Consider the following 19,027-nt stretch of genomic DNA (forward strand, 5'->3'; position numbering starts at 1 on the left):
GAGGAGGGAGGAGGGTTCAGGATGGGGAACACATGTATACCTGTGGTGGATTCATTTTGATATTTGGCAAAACTAATACAATTATGTAAAGTTTAAAAATTAAATAAAAATTAAAAAAAAAAAAAAACTCCAGTAGATAAGAATAGTGACCATAAAAAAGTTATATTAAATTAAAAAAAAAACTATAAGTAATTTGATATCTAAAAATAAACAAGATCACAGGAAGGTCACATTATTGGGTCTGTTTTCCTTAAAAAGATAAGAGTTGGATTAGGTATTCATTGATAACTCTTCTTTATTAAAGTACTGAGGTCTGGTAATTCTAAGACATAGCATGTATTTAGAAATTTTGTCTAAAATCTGGTTTTAAGGGAAAATAAAATTCATTTTAGATTTTTTTTTGACTGTACATAAAGGTGAATCACCTGGAATTGATCATTTGCTTCCTAATTTGACCATGGAGAAAGTGCTTGCCTTCTGCTGAGAAGTTCTCAATATAAAGATATAAATTATATAGATACAGATGTAACAATCTGTTTCCAAATATCTTTGAGAAATTCTACCTCCTTGGAGGTAGGATTTTTATAAGACAGGATCAGGTTTTCGTATGTTTTGGACAGTTGGGCATCTTTTTGACATTTTGTAATATTTAATGGCTTAGAGGTCATAGCTTCTGAATTCCTCTTTTTATTTTGTATCTGCAGGTATCCACCAGAAGCGCCAGAGCTTCAGATCAGGAAAATGGCTGACCTGTGCTTTTTGGTGCAGCACTATGATTTGGCGTACAGTTGCTATCATACTGCAAAGAAAGATTTTCTTAATGATCAAGCAATGCTTTATGCAGCTGGTGCCTTGGTTGGTATTCTGTAGTACTATAATTTCTTGTTCCTGCTACCATGAATGACTTAGAAATTTTTCTTTATGAAATGGCAAGCAGAATTTTCCCTAGGGATAAAGTTGTACTCAAAGAGCATATAACGCTTTATAGATTTTGAATTAATTGGTGATAACTTGATGGATTTCTGTTAAGTTAGTATCTTCAAACATGGTCATACATGAGGGTTTCTTAGATTTGATTAATACTTTGTATTTAATTTGAATTATAGTTTGTACTGTATTCCCAGTATAAGAACTTCTCTTTTATAGAGGGTTCTTTTTTATGTCTTGAAAAATGTTTTTAAATTGTTCGAAATGTTTTTTTCTGATCTAAGACTGTTTGTTGGTTAAGAACATGTACTTTGGTGTGTGACAAACTTTCATCTTAGGCAAGTTACTGAACATCTCTAAGCCTTAGTTTTCTCATCTGCAGAATGGGAATCCTAAATGTGGTTAGATGAGATACAAAGTTTGTAAAGTGCCTGGCACACTACCTAGGCTGTCAGTAGGCATTGGCAATGTTAGTTTTGTAATTGATATAAAACCTAGGTGTTTCAGAAAGAATTTTCCGTGTTGCCTTATAAACTTCTACTGTATTTGAAAAGTTGTCATAAATATGTTTGTAATGTACTTTCTGTGCTTAGAAAAGAGTAAACTAGCATTGTTACTTTCTACATAGTCTATTTATTTAAATAGCAGGACACATGACTTAAAGGGAAACTAGGATTCATTTCTTTTAGGGTAATTTTTCCCACATAAGGACAGATTGCCCTGCATGTAACAGCTACATACAGAAAAGTTATAAAATTGTTCTTGGTTTTAAATGATTAATGAAAAACATTAAAATTTTCCAATTGGATAAGGTATGCAAGGATTTTTATGTTCTTTTTTTATTAGAACAAAGTGAGTTGCTGGAATATAAAAATAAGAGCTGAAAGAGCATGCCACTAATGGAGAAAAGGGAAAGGGATATTTTCAGAGAACCAGTATTTTTCTCCATCTCATCTCCATTCGATGTTGAACAAAGCGTACCATTGGCCATTTGGTTTAAAAAAAAATGCAGTGTGCTTGTGCACATACACCAGTTACTTTATGTTCAGTTAAAGAATGGGGAAGGGGAAAAGGAAAGAACAGAGAAACTGTACTGTAGTAGTCAGGATGTGGTGGAACCAAATTGCAGCTTTCTAACTGAGAATGTCTTCTTGGTCTGGAGGAACAGAATTCTGGAGTTAAGTAGCAGGTTCCGTTTTTAGTAGAAACCTTTTGTCTGCCACTGGAACACATCAGCTGTATCTTCAGCCTCCATTTCCAACTGTGCAGGTGTGTCTGTTTCATTGATTGGCATCCAGACAGAAGGGAATCTGGTCTGCCTCGTTGACAAAGCCTGTTGTTCACAGTAGGCTTCCATTAGTTTACTACTGTGCCACAGAACCCCCTTCAAATGACTAGGATCATCATTCTCAGTCGTGACTCCTCCCTTGGGCTTTTCATTGGCCATGGCATGTGCAGGAATCTCCTCAGCTGTTGCTTCAAAAAAGAGGTATCAGGTCCACACCAAAGGGGCATATGAGTGAGTGGCAGAAGGAGGCGGCGGCAGTGGTGGCGGAGGCAGAGGGCACAGGTCATGTGCTCCCTTCCCCACTCTGCATGTCTTCTTAAAAACATGTAAGCTATAAACAACAGTGTGAAGAATAAAAATACATAAGAACTCTACTTCATTGATAATTACCATGTAGATAACCTGTTTAATAACTGCCATCTATTTTGCATTTGTTTTAATACTGTATGTATAAAAATAAGATTGTGTTATATAGTAGCCATCATGGTCAACAAAAGAGTCCGAACTGCAGTACTTGGATGCAATCTCAAAAACGATTGTATATATAAAAATAAGATAGTAATTATTGTATATATAAAGATATATATACAGTATTCTATATTAATTATATATAAAGATATATATACAATATTTTATATTGTATATATAAAAATAAGATAGTAATTTTAAAAAGTAAAGCTAAAATAGCAAAAAGTCATCTAACTTTTAAAAATCCTTCAGGAACTGAAAATGTTGATGAATAAAAGTATTTGAAAAAGTATATGAGTTGTTCTTGGCTAGACAGCCTCTGGTCTATGATTAACTAACATAAGCTAATAGAAAATCACAAAGACTTAAATATTACTTCATCAATACTTTATAATGTAAGTTCATAATTACAAAATTATGCATAATGTGTCTGCAAATTGAACGTTTGGAAAAATGGCACAAAATTTGTATGATTTTATGGTATGTAAGCTTTTTCATTTCTGTCTACAATCTGACTAATACTGCATTTAAACCATTTAGATGGAGGCAAATTAGTGGCATATTGGGCATATTAGTAGATGCATATGAAGGAAAAATAATTGAACACTGGAAAGTAAAGGCATAGCTACTATAACATATGCACACCTAAAAATCATTGTAGTCTATAATTACCCTAAAAATAATAAGCCTTAGAGAAAAATTGGTCTGGTAGAGTCCTCATAAAAACTATGTATCTTTGTAACTAGAGCATAAGGTGTTGTGTGAGGCAGCTTAGCATGGTGGAGGTTATCCCAAGAAATAAAAAAAGTATGCAAAACCAGTTTGTGAACCCTGGGGTAGGGAAAAGAACTCGTAACCAGTGGAATTGTCGTGAAGGTAAGCAGGGAAAGAACTGCAGCCTGCCTTGAGCAAGAGCTGTGCAAGGCTGGGAGTATACCTCTCTAGAGAGACGCCCCCGGCCCCCCAGTCACACGCACACACACAGAGTAGGCATTCATTTTTTATTTTCTTAAAGCACAGATTACAAAAGCTCCTGCTTGGGCAACAGCTAAGTTCGGAGCTTTTTCCTTTCTTGCTGAAGGTTATAATTCTGTATTTGTTATTTTTGATCCCCTTGTCTAAGCAAAACTATTTTTGAATGAATAAAAATTCTGTTTGTACTGATACCACCTTCCTATATACCATTCGCATAGTAGATAATTGATCACAGACTATACTGCCTGCCTTTTTTGATGAAAATTAAGATACTTAATTATTTTAACTATAAAGTTAAAAGGTACATCACAGAAAACCAAAAAAAAATTTTTGGAGAAATACAGTTTATGTTGTAGTTTAATTTGTCATAACTAGCTGAAGGTTAAGTAGGTCACTCCAGTTCTTGACGAAAGTCTTTGTAAAATGTGTTAACCCGTTACTGTATACTGTAAGAAATGATTTAATGGTTGATTATTGAAGATCATGCAGTTACTTGGGGTGATCATTCTGAATGTTCTCATTGTATCCTTAGAAATTGTTAGCTTGTATGTATATTGATTTGTGATTTCTTGTAGAATTAAATTAGAAAGTGACTTAGAATTCAAAGCCTGTTTTTCTTACAGGATTTTTTCCTTAGTATACTTTTATTGATGTGTGTGTGTGTGTGTGTGTGTGTGTGTGTGTGTATGTAGTATATATAGTGCATATGTAACAAATATAATATATTTTTATATAGTGTTATATAATATATATGGGGCTTCCCTGGTGGCTCAGATGGTTAAGAATCTGCCTGCAATGCAGCAGATGTGGGTTCAAGGTTGGGAAGATCCCCTAGAGAAGGGAATGGCTACCCACTCCAGTATTCTTGCCTCAAGAATTCCATGGACAGAGAAGTCTGGTGGGCTACAGTCCATGGGATCTCAAAAAGTCAGGCATGACTGAGTGACTAACATTTCCACTTTCATGCTACATATGTAATGTATTTTAGTTTTTTTGTGTAATATAGAATCCTGTGTGTATTCATTATATTTATTAATTAAAATATAAGCTAGTTAAGAAAACATGATGTTTCAGAGCCGTAGAAAATTTTGTCACATGGAGATCACATATTTTCGTTCAGTTTCTTCAATAAATTTTTGCGTTGGATGCTGAGGATACAGATATTCTGAAATAGGCAGGGTTCATACTATCATGGAACTTAAATAGTCTATCGGGTTTAATCATATCCCAGTTTTTACATAAATTATTTTTGTGTTTTTTCCTCTATTTTAAAAACTGTTGCAGTAAAGTGTTTATTCATCCTAAAAGTAGGTTGGCATTAGCAAATTTCCCTCCGATTTATGGAAGTTTCATTTATTTCTAGTTAAATTTTTATTAAAAGTTGGTCTATATGAGACTACAAGTATGAATGTAATACAGTATTTTACTAAGAATCCAAAACCTTCATTTTTATCTTCATTTCTTTTTTCTTTTTTGGCTTCACAGTGAGGCATGCAGGATCCTAGTTCCCCACTAGGGATGGAACCCGTGCCTCCCTGCATTGGACGGCCAGGGAAGCCCCTTATCTTCATTTTTAAATCCTTTAGCACCATTGTGTATTATTTGAATTATTAACAATGGAATGGGTCTTTGAAGTAAGAAGTCCTAAAAAGCTGACAGATCGGTTTCAGAAATGGTTTTTGTGCCTTCTGATACAGCATATGAACCATAGAGTTTGTAAGAGGTGAAAGGTATATAGTACAAGTTATTATGAGCTCTGTTTTCAAATATTGAAGCCAATAAATTGGAAACAGATGCACTCTGTTTCTCTCTCTCTGGTTCTATCATTGGTCTGTTCTCTAGTCTCTAAGGAATAGGCAGTAACGAGGAGGTGGCAGCAGAAATCTTACTTGATAGTTACAGACCATGACCAAAAGTGTTTACTAGGTCTTCTTGAAAAACTCTCATTTAAATAGTGAATGACAGACTTTGGAATGTGATTGGAGAACTTTAAAACTGAAAGCATATAAACGTAATTATTTCCAAGTCTGCATTAGGCTATCGAATTTATATATATGGCTACATAAAAAAATTCAGTGAACTGCATTCCAGTTTTTAGACTCTGAATGCTAAACTGACGGCAAGAACTTTCTCGTTTTGAAATACTGTGATGTCTTTCCCTCTAGGAAATGGCAGCTGTGTCAGCTTTTCTTCAGCCAGGAGCACCCAGGCCATACCCTGCACATTATATGGATACAGCAATTCAGACATATAGGGATATCTGCAAGTAGGTGACTAGAATATTTATGTTCTATCCCTTTAGAGATAAACTTGACATTTATATTGTAATTAGATATAAGTGGTTCTTTGTTGTTTTATGTTTTAATCTTAAGCTCCCAAATCAAGTTAATATATAGATGAGGTGATCATTTAAAACCAGTGTTTTACTACATTTTCCTTTCCTGGAAAGATGTACAGTTAGGAATTAGTTATATGTAATGTTGAACTTACTTGTTTCATTGAGGGAGATTTGTGTTTTGAGAACATTTTTAACTTTAACTACTGTTAAGCCAGGAATTAGCTAGTTTGAACTTTTCCTTGTTAAATAGGCAAATACAGAGAGGTAGATAATGGTCTCGGGAAGAAAATGAGAAACGTTTTGTACATGTAGTGAGTTCTGTTGAAACTCCATGGAAGTTAGAACTCACCACCTGTAAAGGAGACTATGAAAGTTGGTCCAGAGCAGGTTTTATGGTATGTTTGAGGAATAGACCTTGAAAGAAACGTGGTTGGGATTTGAGAACCATAAAGCCATTTCAGGAATTTTGGTTGGCAGGAACAGTATTTTGGATGTAACATTACTGGAGAAAAGGAAGAGAGCCTGGGCGAGATTAGAGGGTTTTGTGCATATGGAAAGGTGTTTTGAGAGAAATCAGTGTGGGAGAACATTAACTCTCATTTATTACTATTTTTAAGCTGTGGTTAAGATTTATGTTTAATAAATGGGGAGTTACTGAATATTTGAGTAGAGCTTTGACATGGTTATTTTTCAGAAAGATTAATACTAGCCTTTTCTATGTAGAATGGAAAAATTAAAAGATGGGGACACAAAGGTAGCTTTGTCTGCTATAGTGTTGAAGTAGTAGTCATAATAATGTGTTTAGAATACAGCACTAGTAATAAAGATTAACACTGATTTAGCACTCAGCGTTTACCACTGTGCCAAAGTAATTTATATACTCATTTAATCTTTACAACAAACGTATGAAACGGTGGATACTATTATTACTGCATTCTACCCACAAGGAGATTGAAACAAAAGAGTTTAACTTGCTGGAATGGGTGAATTTAACTCAGATGACCATTATGTCTACCACTGTGGGCAATAATCCCTTCGAAGAAGTGGAGTAAATTTCATAGTCAGCAGAAGAGTCTGAAATGCAGTATTTGGATGCAATCTCAAAAACGACAGAATGATCTGTTTGTTTCCAAGGCAAACCGTGCAATATCACGGTAATCCAAGTCTATGCCCCAACCAGTAATGCTGAAGAAGCTGAAGTTGAACGGTTCTGTGAAAATCTACAAGACCTTCTAGAACTAACACCCAAAGAAAGATGTCCTTTTCATTATAGGGGACTGGAATGCAAAAGTAGGAAGTCAAGAAACACCTGGAGTAACAGGCAAATTTGACCTTGGAGTACAGAATGAAGCAGGGCAAAGGCTAATAGAGTTCTGCCAAGTGAACACACTGGTCATAGCAAACACCCTCTTCCAACAACATAAGAGAAGACTCTACACATGGACATCACCAGATGGTCAACACCAAAATCAGATTGATTATGTTCTTTGCAGCCAAAGATGGAGAAGCTTTGGGCAGTCAGCACAAACAAGACCAGGAGCTGACTGTGGCTCAGATCATGAACTCCTTATTGCCAAATTCAGACTTAAATTGAAGAAAGTAGGGAGAACCACTAGGCTATTCAGTTATGACCTAAATAAAATCCCTTATGATTATACAGTGAAAGTGAGAAATAGATTCAAAGGATTAGATCTGATAGAGTGCCTAAGGAACTATGGATGGAGGTTCGTGACATTGTACAGGAGACAGGGATCAAGACCATCTCCAACAAAAAGAAATGCAAAAAAAGCCAAATAGTTGTCTGACGAGGCCTTAAAAACAGCTGTGAAAAGAAGAGAAGCGAAAAGCAAAGGAGAAAAGGAAAGATATACCCACTTGAATGCAGAGTTCCAAAGAATAGCAAGGAGAGATAAGAAAGCCTTCCTAAGTGATCAGTGCAAAGAAATAGAGGAAAACAACAGAATGGGAAAGACTAGAGATCTCTTCAAGAAAATTAGAGATATCAAGGGAATATTTCATGCAAACATGAGCTCAATAAAGGACAGAAATGGTATGCACCTAAGAGAAGCAGGAGATATTAAGAAGAGGTGGCAAGAATACACAGAAGAACTATACAAAAAAGATCTTCATGCCCCAGATAATCACGATAGTATGATCACTCACCTAGATCCAGACATCCTGGAATGTGAAGTCAAGTGGGCCTTAGGAAGAAACACTATGAACAAAGCTAGTGGAGGTGAGATATTCCAGTTGAGTTATTTCAAATCCTAAAAGATGATGCTGTGAAAGTGCTGCACTCAATATGCCAGCAAATTTGGAAAACTCAGCAGTGGCCACAGGACTGGAAAAGGTCACTTTTCATTCCATTCCCAAAGAATGCTCAAACTATCACACAGTTGCACTCATCTCACATGCTAGTAAAGTATTGCTCAAAATTCTCCAGGCTTCAACAGTATGTGGACCATGAACTTCCAGATGTTCGAGCTGGTTTTAGAAAAGGCAGAGGAACCAGAGATCAAATTGCCAACATCCATTGGATTATTGAAATTGCACAAGAGAGTTCCAGAAGAACATCTGCTTTATAGACTATTCCAAAGCTTTTGATTGCGTGAATCACCACAAACTTTGGAAAATTCTTCAAAAGGTGGGAATACCAGACCACCTGATCTGCCTCTTGAGAAATCTGTATGCAGGTCAGGAAGCAGCAGTTAGAACTGGACATGGAACAACAGACTGGTTCCAAATTGGGAAAGGAGTACATCAAGGCTGTATATTGTCACCCTGCTTATTTAACTTATATGCAGAGTACATGATGAGAAACGCTGGGCTGGATGAAGCGCAGGCTGGAATCAAGATTGCCGGGAGAAATATCAATAACTTCAGATATGCAATTGACCCCACCCTTATGGCAGAAAGCAAAGAAGAACTTAAGAGCCTTTTGATGAAAGAGGAGAGTGAAAAAGTTGGCTTAGAGCTCAACATTCAGAAAACGAAGATCATGGCATCTGGTCCCATCACTTCATGGGAAATAGATGGGGAAACAGTGGAAACAATGAGAGTCTTTATTTTGGGGGGCTCCAAAATCACTGCAGATGGTGACTGCAGCCATGAAATTAAAAGACACTTGCTCCTTGGAAGAAAAGTTATGAGCAACCTAGACAGTATATTCAAAAGCAGAGACATTACTTTGCCAACAAAGGTCCGTGGAGTCAAGGCTGTGGTTTTTCCAGTAGTCATGTATGGATGTGGAAAATGCAGTGGAGACCCACTCCAGTACTCTTGCCTGGAAAATCCCATGGAAGGAGGAGCCTGGTAGACTGGAGTCCATGGGGTCGCTAAGAGTCAGACACAACTGAGCGACTTCACTTTCACTTTCATGCATTAGAGAAGGAAAATGGCAACCCACTCCAGAGTTCTTGCCTGGAGAATCCCAGGGACTGGGGAGCCTGGTGGGCTGCCGTCTATGGGGTCGCACAGAGTCGGACATAACTGAAATGACTTAGAAGCAGCAGCAGCATGTATGGATATGAAGAGTTGGACTATAAAGAAAGCTGAGTGCCAAAGAATTGATGTTTTTGAACTGTGGTGTTGGAGAAGACTCTTGAGAGTCCCTTGGACTGCAAGGAGATCCAACCAGTCAATCAATCCTAAAGGAAATCAGTCCTGAATATTCATTGGAAGGACTGATGCTGACGCTGAAACTCCAGTACTTTGGCCACCTGGTGTGAAGAACTGACTCATTTGAAAAGACCCTGATGCTGGGAAAGATTGAAGGTGGGAGGAGAAGGGGACGACAGAGGATGAGATGGTTGGATGGCATCATTGACTCAATGAACATAAGTTTGAATAAGCTCTGGCAGTTGGTGATGGACAGGGAGGCCTGGCATGCTGCAGTCCATGGGGTCACAAAGAGTCAGAGACGACTGAGCAACTGAACTGAAGGGGATGCAGTTGATAAATGGTTGAGCCAGTATCAAACCCTGCCCTTTTTATAATTGTTTGAGAATATATTGGAAGTTTCTAGCAGAAGAAACAGCCTTCTGTCAAAGAGGAACCTTTGAAGAATTCTGAAAAAGAGTTTCAGATGTAGAAGAACTGTGAGAGGGAGGCAGTAAGGAAGCCTGAAGTCCTTTAAAGTCCTTTCTCCACAAAGGGCTAAAGTTCTCATGAAGTCCTTTCTCTGAGAAGATTTATTCATGAAGCCCAGAGCTTTTGGCGAGATTCATGTGGAATGATGCAAGACAAAAGTGAAAATACCATTGACCCAGATAGCTATATGACAATCTGGTTTTGTCCTCCTGTTCACAACAGATTGTATGCTTTTTCTAAATACAGACTTAACTAAATACACATTTACTATATAATCCTCCTTCTAAGTTACCATGATTGGTAAGGTTTATCATAAATGTAATAGATATTTGGGGATAAATTAGAAACACTACATTAGTTATGCATAGCAATTTTAAGAATCTCCCAGATCTGAGAAATATTAAAATATAAATAAATTTTCTTAAAATACAGTATACTTTAGCAGTGCCCTTAGAATGCCACGTCCCACTTTTTAACTGATGCAGTCCTATTTATCTGGATAAATTTCTTATGAAGCTTTCCCTTCCCTCCTTTATCTCTCATATCATAATAAAAATTAGTTGTACTCTATTCATCATTATCTGTTTTATGTCAGTTTCTGCTTTTAGATAGGGATTTTGTTTTAGAAACGCTTGTATCTGTAGCACTTTCACTGCTTGACACAATGAGTTTAAACTGTTGCTTGAAGAAACAATAAAGTCCTAGACTTGTGGTAGCCTTGTGATTTCATAACTGATCATATGGGGGAATTTGTGAAGACAAAAATAAAACAATTGCGTTAGATTTACAAAGTTTACTAAAGATTCTTTAAGAACTGAGCATTTTGAGCGTGTAGTAGTATATGTAAGTTGTTGTTTAGTTGCTAAGTCATGTCCGACTCTTTGTGACCCCGTGGACTGTAGCCCACCAGGCACCTCTGTCCATGGGATTTCCCGGGAAAGAATACTTGAGTGGGTTGCCATTTCTTTCTCCAGGGGATCTTCCCAGCCCAGGGATCAAACCCATGTCTCCTGTATTGGCGGGTGGATTCTTTACCACTGAGCCACCTGGGGAGCCCAAAACATTCTCAGATAGTCATAAATACCAACCCTCTAAGAAATATCATGGTTTGTAGAAAGTTTATCGCAGATCACTACAGTAATTTTGGAAGCAATGAATTGTATTTTAAAAGTATAACTGTTCAGAATGGCCTTCAAGTTAGTGATCTTTGGTTGTAATTTTAAGGTCAAGTGGTATTTTCATATAAGGATTAGAATGTAAAATGAGAAGAACTTTGCTGCTTCAGTTGACCCTTGATCAAAATGGGTTTGAACTCTGCGGGTCCAACTTATACGTGTATTTTTTCACAAAATATGTACTACAGTACTACACAATCCTAGGTTGGTTGAATCCATGGATATGTAACTTTGGGTACTGAGGGCCAAACGCATATTTTTGACTACACTGGGCGGTCAGCAGCCCCACCCCCTGACTTGTTCTAGGGTCAGCTGTATTTCTGAACAAAAGGATTCCATCTTGAAATTTCTCAGTTTTCATTTATTTTTATTCAAGAATAAATAATCCAATTCTAGATTTTTGATGGTAGAAGTCCATGAGAAAAATCAGCTGATTTAATATTTTCAAAAAGAAGATTTTGGTCAGAAACAGCTAGACAGCAGTAGCTCCTCAATATCTCCAGTAGTACTACCACAAAGAAAATGTTTCATTATTCCTGAAAGTAGTCAGTAAAATGAAATACACATAACCAGAGTTTACAGTAAGGAAAGAAGAGAAATCTGGGTGAAATGTGTACCTTCCTTTATGTCTGAAAGCAGGTTTTGTTTACTAACTGCTGGTTCTGGTTATGTTCTAGCATATATATGATATATGATACAGATTTCTTTCAGAATTGGAAGTTTTTGTTGAACTCATGGTTACTGTGATGTACTACAATATTATTATAGTGCTAATTATATTTTTCTTGACTATTTTTCTTTAGGAATATGGTATTGGCTGAAAGATGTGTATTGCTTAGTGCTGAAATCTTAAAAAGCCAAGGCAAATATTCAGAGGCTGCAGCTCTCCTAATACGGTTGACCAGTGAGGTACTAAAACTGTGTAGTACTTGTTTTAATTAGTATTGCTTCATATTTTTTAAAAAGTATTTTCTTTCTTCTTGAGAAGGGTATGCAGAATGAAATGAAAGGGGGATCTCTTTTTTGGAATTTATAACCTGGCTACTTTAGTAATTTGTAGAATTAATTTTAAATGCAGTGTTTTGTAAACAGGATTTATTTTATTTATACATTTTAAGTCTACATGATTATTAACCACAACCATGCATTGTATGTCTTCTGTGAATTAGGTTTTGCTTATGGATAACAGTATTTAAAGCAACATGCATATACATCATTCCTGATGTAAAAATCAACACTTAAAAATATTTGGGAATTTTTAATTTTGTTTTTATTCATATGAACTTGCTAAATCATCCTAAACATTTTAAAAATTCTATATTATGAATATTTCAGAAGGATGAAAAACCTGCTTATAGCTGCTATTTCAGGTTTCCAACAATATTAAGTTGCATTGACTATAGGCTTGTAAAGAATGGCAGTAATATGATTAAAGACATGTTTTTTTAGATGAGTGCTCAAGAACAGAAAAAACAAACACCTTTGTTTGCCCCTTAAATATTAACTTAACCTAGGGTTTTAACCCTTGGACCATTGTGCCTTTTTACTTTTTTGTCATCTGTTTACAGTTATGATTTTCAGTCTCAAATCTCTGCAGCCCTGGAGCTTTAGATTTGATTGGCCTGGAACTTTAGATTTGAATGACCAACTGTCTTTTAGACTCACCTATTCAAGTGTTTCCAGTGCACCTTTGAGTCTACATATCAATAACTAAACTTAATACTTTGTAGATCATGATCTTAAATTACAGCCAACCAGCTCCTAATTTGCTCAAGGCAGAAACTATTTGAGATGCTCCTATAGTGTTCTATACTGTTAGTGACACAGGATGTTTTAACTTCTTAAATATGTGTTCTTGTTATAACTTCAAATATTTCACTTATCTTTCTCTTTTTAAAATCCCTCCTATTACTACCCTGGTTCATGTCCTTAATGTCCTTCTCCTGGACTTTGTCCCATTTCATCTTTTCTTCACCTCAGTTCAGTGGTTCCGCTCTCAGTCAGATCCTTCAGACAGTACCCAGGTTTCTTCAGTGTATCTGTCCTGCCCTCTTACATGCTGTGAGACCACCATAGCATATACTGAAAATTTATGTTTAAGCTGTTAGCTTCTTGGAGATAGGAAACTGTTGCTTTCAACTTTGTTTTTCCCTAGTGCCTAACACTGGGCTTGACACATAGTATATGATTTACAGATGTTTGTTGAGCTGAACCATTAATTATTCTATAAAGGTTTCTTAGGATACTACTAAGTAGGCTAAGGGATGATATTAAAAATATTTTATAATTGATACTATGTGGACACTGACCAATACGAACAGTTGTCAGACATTAACCTGTTTGGTAGAGCTGAGTGTGTTGAGTGTGTTGATGTTCTGTCTTTTAATAAATAATCTTAACTTAGGTTTGAATATGTTGGCCATGTTTTTCAGCCTAGGAATTATCAGTAACTGTAAAAGGAGTTTATGGTTTAGAAGCTTGGAATAAAATTTCTTTTATTAGAGCAGATTCTTATGTCTCATTGTAACATTATTTTCTTTCACTGTCTTTTCTTTCCAACTCTCTTTTAAACCCTTTTTCACAGCTGGATGATTTATTTTGTCATAAAATTCTAGAAAATTTATTATTGTCTTTTACTGCTTTGGGGTGAAAGATGGGGGTGAATGTGTGTATTTCCCTGGAAGTTGTGATTTTTAGTGGCCTTTTCTACTGTGCTTTTCAGGTATTTCTTTGAAGTAACTTGAAAGTAGAGACTGCTAGGCATAATGTGTCTAAGATTATTAAATTTTAGCTAATAATTATATTTATTGTACTCTTGTTCACTGGAAAAGCTGTATAAAATGACAAGTGCATTTATCCTGAGGGTTGAGAACTGAGTCACATAGTCTTGACACTCAGGAATTGTTTTTCCTAGTGTTGTGTTAATACCATTATAGCACTTGACAGCTGTGAGGCCTGGATGAAGAGTTGAGCTTTGAGTTTGTTGTTTGCACTGTAAGTTTGTGGGCAAGTGGATCTTATTCTTGGTTCGTGCTCTGGGTTTTTCAGCATGGCAGAGCAAATGCAGCTTAATGATAAAACATGTCACATTTATCAGCATATAGGTAGTATGTCTAAATTTGGTGCTTTAAAGCATGATGCTTTCCCTCTACTTGTGTCTGTATTTCTGTGTTGTACATTTATTCTGGTCCTGTAATGCTTTTTGTGTGTTACTCCATTTAAATGCAAATAAATCAGCTTATCAGAGGTATGGTAATAGCAGCAGTTTTTTATTAGTTTCTCCAGCTTGGGAGGAACTGTTCTGTTCCTGTGGTACGTTGGTTAGCTGTTAGCACCTTTCCTATTAATTTCACAGTTATGCAAAGGAAAAAAATCTTAGTGCCATGCCATCCTTGAGATCTGATTCAGTGAAGTTTGTTGTCCTTATCAGCTGTGTTTTTATGGAAGTTTTTACTGAAGCCTCTACCCCAAATGATTTTATATCTGGTTGTGGGCAAAGTTCACAGACTGGAGTTCTTGCTGAAGTGGCACCATGGGTTTTTTCTTTTCTCAGCTCCTCATAGAGCATGCATGATGGCCTTGTCATAGCATGGTTGTGAATTGCCACTGAAGTAAAATTGTGTACTTCAAACATTCAAAGCCTCTGCTTTTTGGATAAAACTGTCCCTCTGTGACATTCTGCCATTTTTCTTCCGTCAACACTGATGGTAGTTAGCATTCTTTTCGGGGCCATTTTTTGGTTTCAAAGCAATGTTTTCCTACTTTAGGTGTCTCTGTAAGACAGGAACTAAGCAAAAAACAAAGCTGCAGTGAGATATAAGTGCAGTGTTTAGCCCTGCAGATCAACTCTCAGCAGCTTTACTGAACGCAGGGGCACATTTTGCTTCAGCTAAGTTAATATATGCTGTGGACTTGCCATGTCTTTCTTGAATTGGTCAATCCAGTTAGAGACTGTTGAGGATTTACTGTCCTGGTTCTCAACTGATGTACAATCTTAATAGAATCATTACACACCACCAAAATTGTCTAGTGTAAATTCCTTATTTTAATCAGAATGTCCAGGATTGCTGCCCACCAAGTTTTGCAGGATAATGAAGCTCTGTAGAGAATTAAGATGTTTTTATGTTCTGTGTGTGCATGTATGTGTGTGTGTATGGATGTGTGTGCATTGCTGGGAATAAACTTGAGAAATTTATTGGAGTTAAACTGACTGCATTGAGAAACCTAAATTCCAAAATAGAATTAGAGGGTATCTGCCTGTTCTAGATATTAATGATAAAGTAATAGAATAGAATGAGAATTTAAATGCTACATATGATTGGCTGTCATTGTGTCATATTAGTGGGAAATGTTAGATTAATCACTGAATGGTATTGTGACACCTGATTAACTGATTCCTATCTTACTCATTGCATAATATAATTATAGCTTGATTAAGCTAAAATATGAAAAAAACAAAACAACCTCAAAGAAAATACGGAGCTTCCCAGGTGGTGCAATGGTAAAGAATCTGCCTGCCACTGTAGGAAATGCAAGAGACATGGGTTTGGTCCCTGGGTCAGGAGGATCCCTGGAGTAGAAAAAAGCAACCATTCTTTGCTTGGAAAATTCCATGAACAGTGGAGCCTGGTGGGCTGCAGTCCATAGGGTCACAAAGAGTCGGACATGACTGAGTGACTGAACATCCACGTGCACACACACAGAAGAAAATATGGAAGAGCATTTTTTTTAAATTTAGGAATGATAACATTCTTTCTTAGTTTGCAGTATTTTGAAACCATGAAACTGAAAATAGTATGTTTGACTACTAAAGAATAAACTCTTTTATAGCAAAATTGGGAAATACTATTTGCAAATGTATGACAAAGGCTTAATATTGATTAAGTGTACAAAGGGTTCTTACAAACTAGATAATCACAAAAACCCATTCACACATGGGCTTAACGGGCAGTTTGCAGAAAAAGTACAAAGACTCTTAAACATATGGTAGATGAACAGCCTTACTATTAAAGAAGTCTAAGTTGAGGAACTAAGTATTATTTTTCTTATATGAAAAAGGTCAAAAATCTTAAAATTTATTTTTGGCTGGGTAGAGTAGAAAATAAACTCTTACTCTCCAGGAGTTTTTTTTACTGATACGACCTTTTTTGTATCAATGTACATTATATATTGATTAGAATTTGAAGTATATGCATAGCTTTCATTAACTCAGCACTTCTATTTCCAAACACTGTCTAATAAAAATATTTGTACAGTTATTAAAAATATTTTTAAAGATGTTTATGGAAGAGTTTTTTTTGTAGTAGTAAAAATGTGTGGCAATATTGAATCAATCAAGTGGAGACTATATTAATAAATTATGCATTTATATAATAGAATACGGCATGGCTTTAAAAGAAATGAGAGATGTAGATGTTTTGGAAAGATGTCTGATACTAAGGTAAAAAGTGAGATAATACTCTGTGTAATACTATTTCTGTATAAGAAAAGCTGTGGCATTTAACATATAAGTACATACCTATTTAGAAAGAGAGAAGTGACACGGACCAGCGCCAGGTTGGTAATGGCAGTTATCCCGGAGTCAGATGAGGCATGAAGTGGGGAAGAAAGATACTTCCTTTTTTTCTTCAAACATTCATTCTTAAAGGGGAAAAAAATAAAAGAGGCCATATTTAATAATTTTTTAAGAAGAAAGCATTTTCCTAAAAAAAATAGAGAAGTAAGCGCCCTATCTTCCCCAAGTAATTCTGATGCCTTGCTTAACAACTGCTTGTTAACTATACATTCCTAATTTTCCCACTCACTAGCTTTTGGATCTAATTAACTAAGAAAATCATCTGATCATTTAGTTTTTGTTATGAGGGGGTCTGAAATAGATAATATCTACCATTTACTGAATGCTTTTCCTCAGATGTTTCCGCTCTGATATAATTTTATGATTGCTATGGAGGTAGTTGCAGTAATCAGTAGTCTATGAACACTTTTGATGTGACTATAATTTGTTGAAATTATTGCATTTAAAGTCAATGTTTTCTGTTTTCAACTTTCCCTGGGGAAAATAATGGAGCAGAACACATGGAAGGGCATGGTAAGTTCAGCTTGAGAACAGCTGAAAAGCTAGAGAAAGTTTGGTGAAAATGTTGTTGATGCTTGATCAGCAACCTTCAGTACTTTCTCAGTTATTTGTCAAGTGATGATGGCTCTGTCAGTTGAAAGATTGTCCTTATGGGTGAGGCTATAAATGCACAATGTGGTTTTTGTAGACTCTGTCATAAGTCAGTTGCAGTGGAAACTAATTTGAGTTGTACCATTTACTAATATACTAATAGTAGGTGATAATCTTTGAAGGGGAAACCTTCTGGATGTTTTAATGAAAAGCAGTTTCTTTGGCTGTTTTAAACTAGAGCAAAAGTGAGAATTCCTTTTAAGTATAGTAAACCTTTATAGAGGATAAAGTAACAGATTTGATTATTTAATGATCTGCACACATTCTGTTTTGGCTTTCCTCTTTTATTGGATGAATAGAAATAGGCTATTGTATGTCACAGATCCGTTTCCAGAAGAAATTGGATATGAATCTGTTTTTCTGTACTCCGTTTTCTGGTTCAAGTCAGTATACCTGTATTAATTCTCAGTTTATAATCTTTTTTTGCCATTTGAAAAGGGATTGCATTTCTTCACAGATTTATTGCATGGTGCATATCACAATCAGACTTTTGGCTTTATTTAAAGCGAAAGAAAATATTTCATGGTAGAGACTTATTTGAACTTTTTTTAAAATTTGTGCTTATTGGAAGAAAGAATCATCAAGACTGGATTGTCTCTTGATCTCTGTCCTCAGATACTTCTAATTTATATTGGATACGCTGTATATCATTTTAAGGAAGAAAATGTTTTTTCACTAATTAACTATAATTTTTGTGAAATTAACCTTCTTTTTCTTTAAACATTCAATAGGATTCTGATCTTCGAAGTGCACTTCTTTTGGAACAGGCGGCACATTGCTTTATAAACATGAAGAGTCCCATGGTTAGAAAATATGCGTTTCATATGATATTGGCAGGCCACCGGTTCAGTAAAGCAGGGCAGGTGAGTGTGCTTGCTTTAAAAAGAAGATAATTTTTTATTTATTTTAATTTTTATTTGTTGTAACTTGTTTATTTTATAAATGTATGTTATTTGTCAATTTTTTGATTTAAAATTTTTAAGATGAAACTAAATTTTGTTCTGAGGTAATGTACATTGGTAAGGACATGAGATTTGGTTTTAAACAAATCTGGGTTTAAATCTTGACCTTGTGCTCACAACTTAACTTTTAAAGTTATGTCTTTGAGCCTTTTTTTTTTTTTTTAATTTGCGATTTGCCCAGATTTCTTTGAGGCTAAATGATATATGTGAAGGCCAGATATACTGCACTTAAGTAACTTTAATTCTTCTTAAAGGTGATTGAACCTTCCCTACTTCAACTCTGGTCTTCTGTTGTCTCTCAGAGTATCTCTTAATGGTATTTGCTAAATATTTAATGGGTTGAAGTCATCTATCTCTTCTCCCTGGGAGCAGCTGGGTTGGAAGAGATCTTTATTAATTTGGAGCGATTCTCTGGTCCCCAGTAGTCCTTTTAAACATTAGCTGCAGGGAGCCTTCTTGAGGCAGAGAATGGTAATAGCACCTGAGATGCGGTCATTAGGGTCTGTGTGTGCTCAGTTGTGTCTTGACTTTCTGCAGCCCCATGGACTGCATGACTGTGACCCCTGCCAGGCTTCTCTG

General features: G+C 35.9%; 2 protein-coding genes across 4 annotated transcripts in view; one reads left to right on the top strand and one right to left on the bottom strand.

Moving 5' to 3' along the window:
* The window catches only part of TRAPPC8 (trafficking protein particle complex subunit 8), an 83,449-nt gene that overhangs the window by 25,761 nt on the left and 38,661 nt on the right, over positions 1-19,027 (top strand). For all 3 annotated transcript variants that reach the window (XM_024984432.2, XM_024984433.2, XM_024984435.2), the window contains 4 exons: positions 705-855; positions 5,824-5,924; positions 12,064-12,169; positions 18,218-18,349. In XM_024984432.2, coding sequence (XP_024840200.1) covers positions 705-855; positions 5,824-5,924; positions 12,064-12,169; positions 18,218-18,349 — 490 coding nt within the window. The remainder of the gene's footprint in view (positions 1-704; positions 856-5,823; positions 5,925-12,063; positions 12,170-18,217; positions 18,350-19,027) is intronic.
* LOC112444153 (small ubiquitin-related modifier 2) lies at positions 1,984-2,778 on the bottom strand. The gene has a single exon (XM_059881019.1). It carries the CDS (start codon positions 2,372-2,374, stop codon positions 2,126-2,128), a length of 249 nt encoding a protein of 82 aa, XP_059737002.1. The 5' UTR covers positions 2,375-2,778; the 3' UTR covers positions 1,984-2,125.

Source organism: Bos taurus, chromosome 24 (assembly GCF_002263795.3).
Source record: "Bos taurus isolate L1 Dominette 01449 registration number 42190680 breed Hereford chromosome 24, ARS-UCD2.0, whole genome shotgun sequence".
In the NCBI taxonomy this organism is placed as follows: domain Eukaryota; kingdom Metazoa; phylum Chordata; class Mammalia; order Artiodactyla; family Bovidae; genus Bos; species Bos taurus.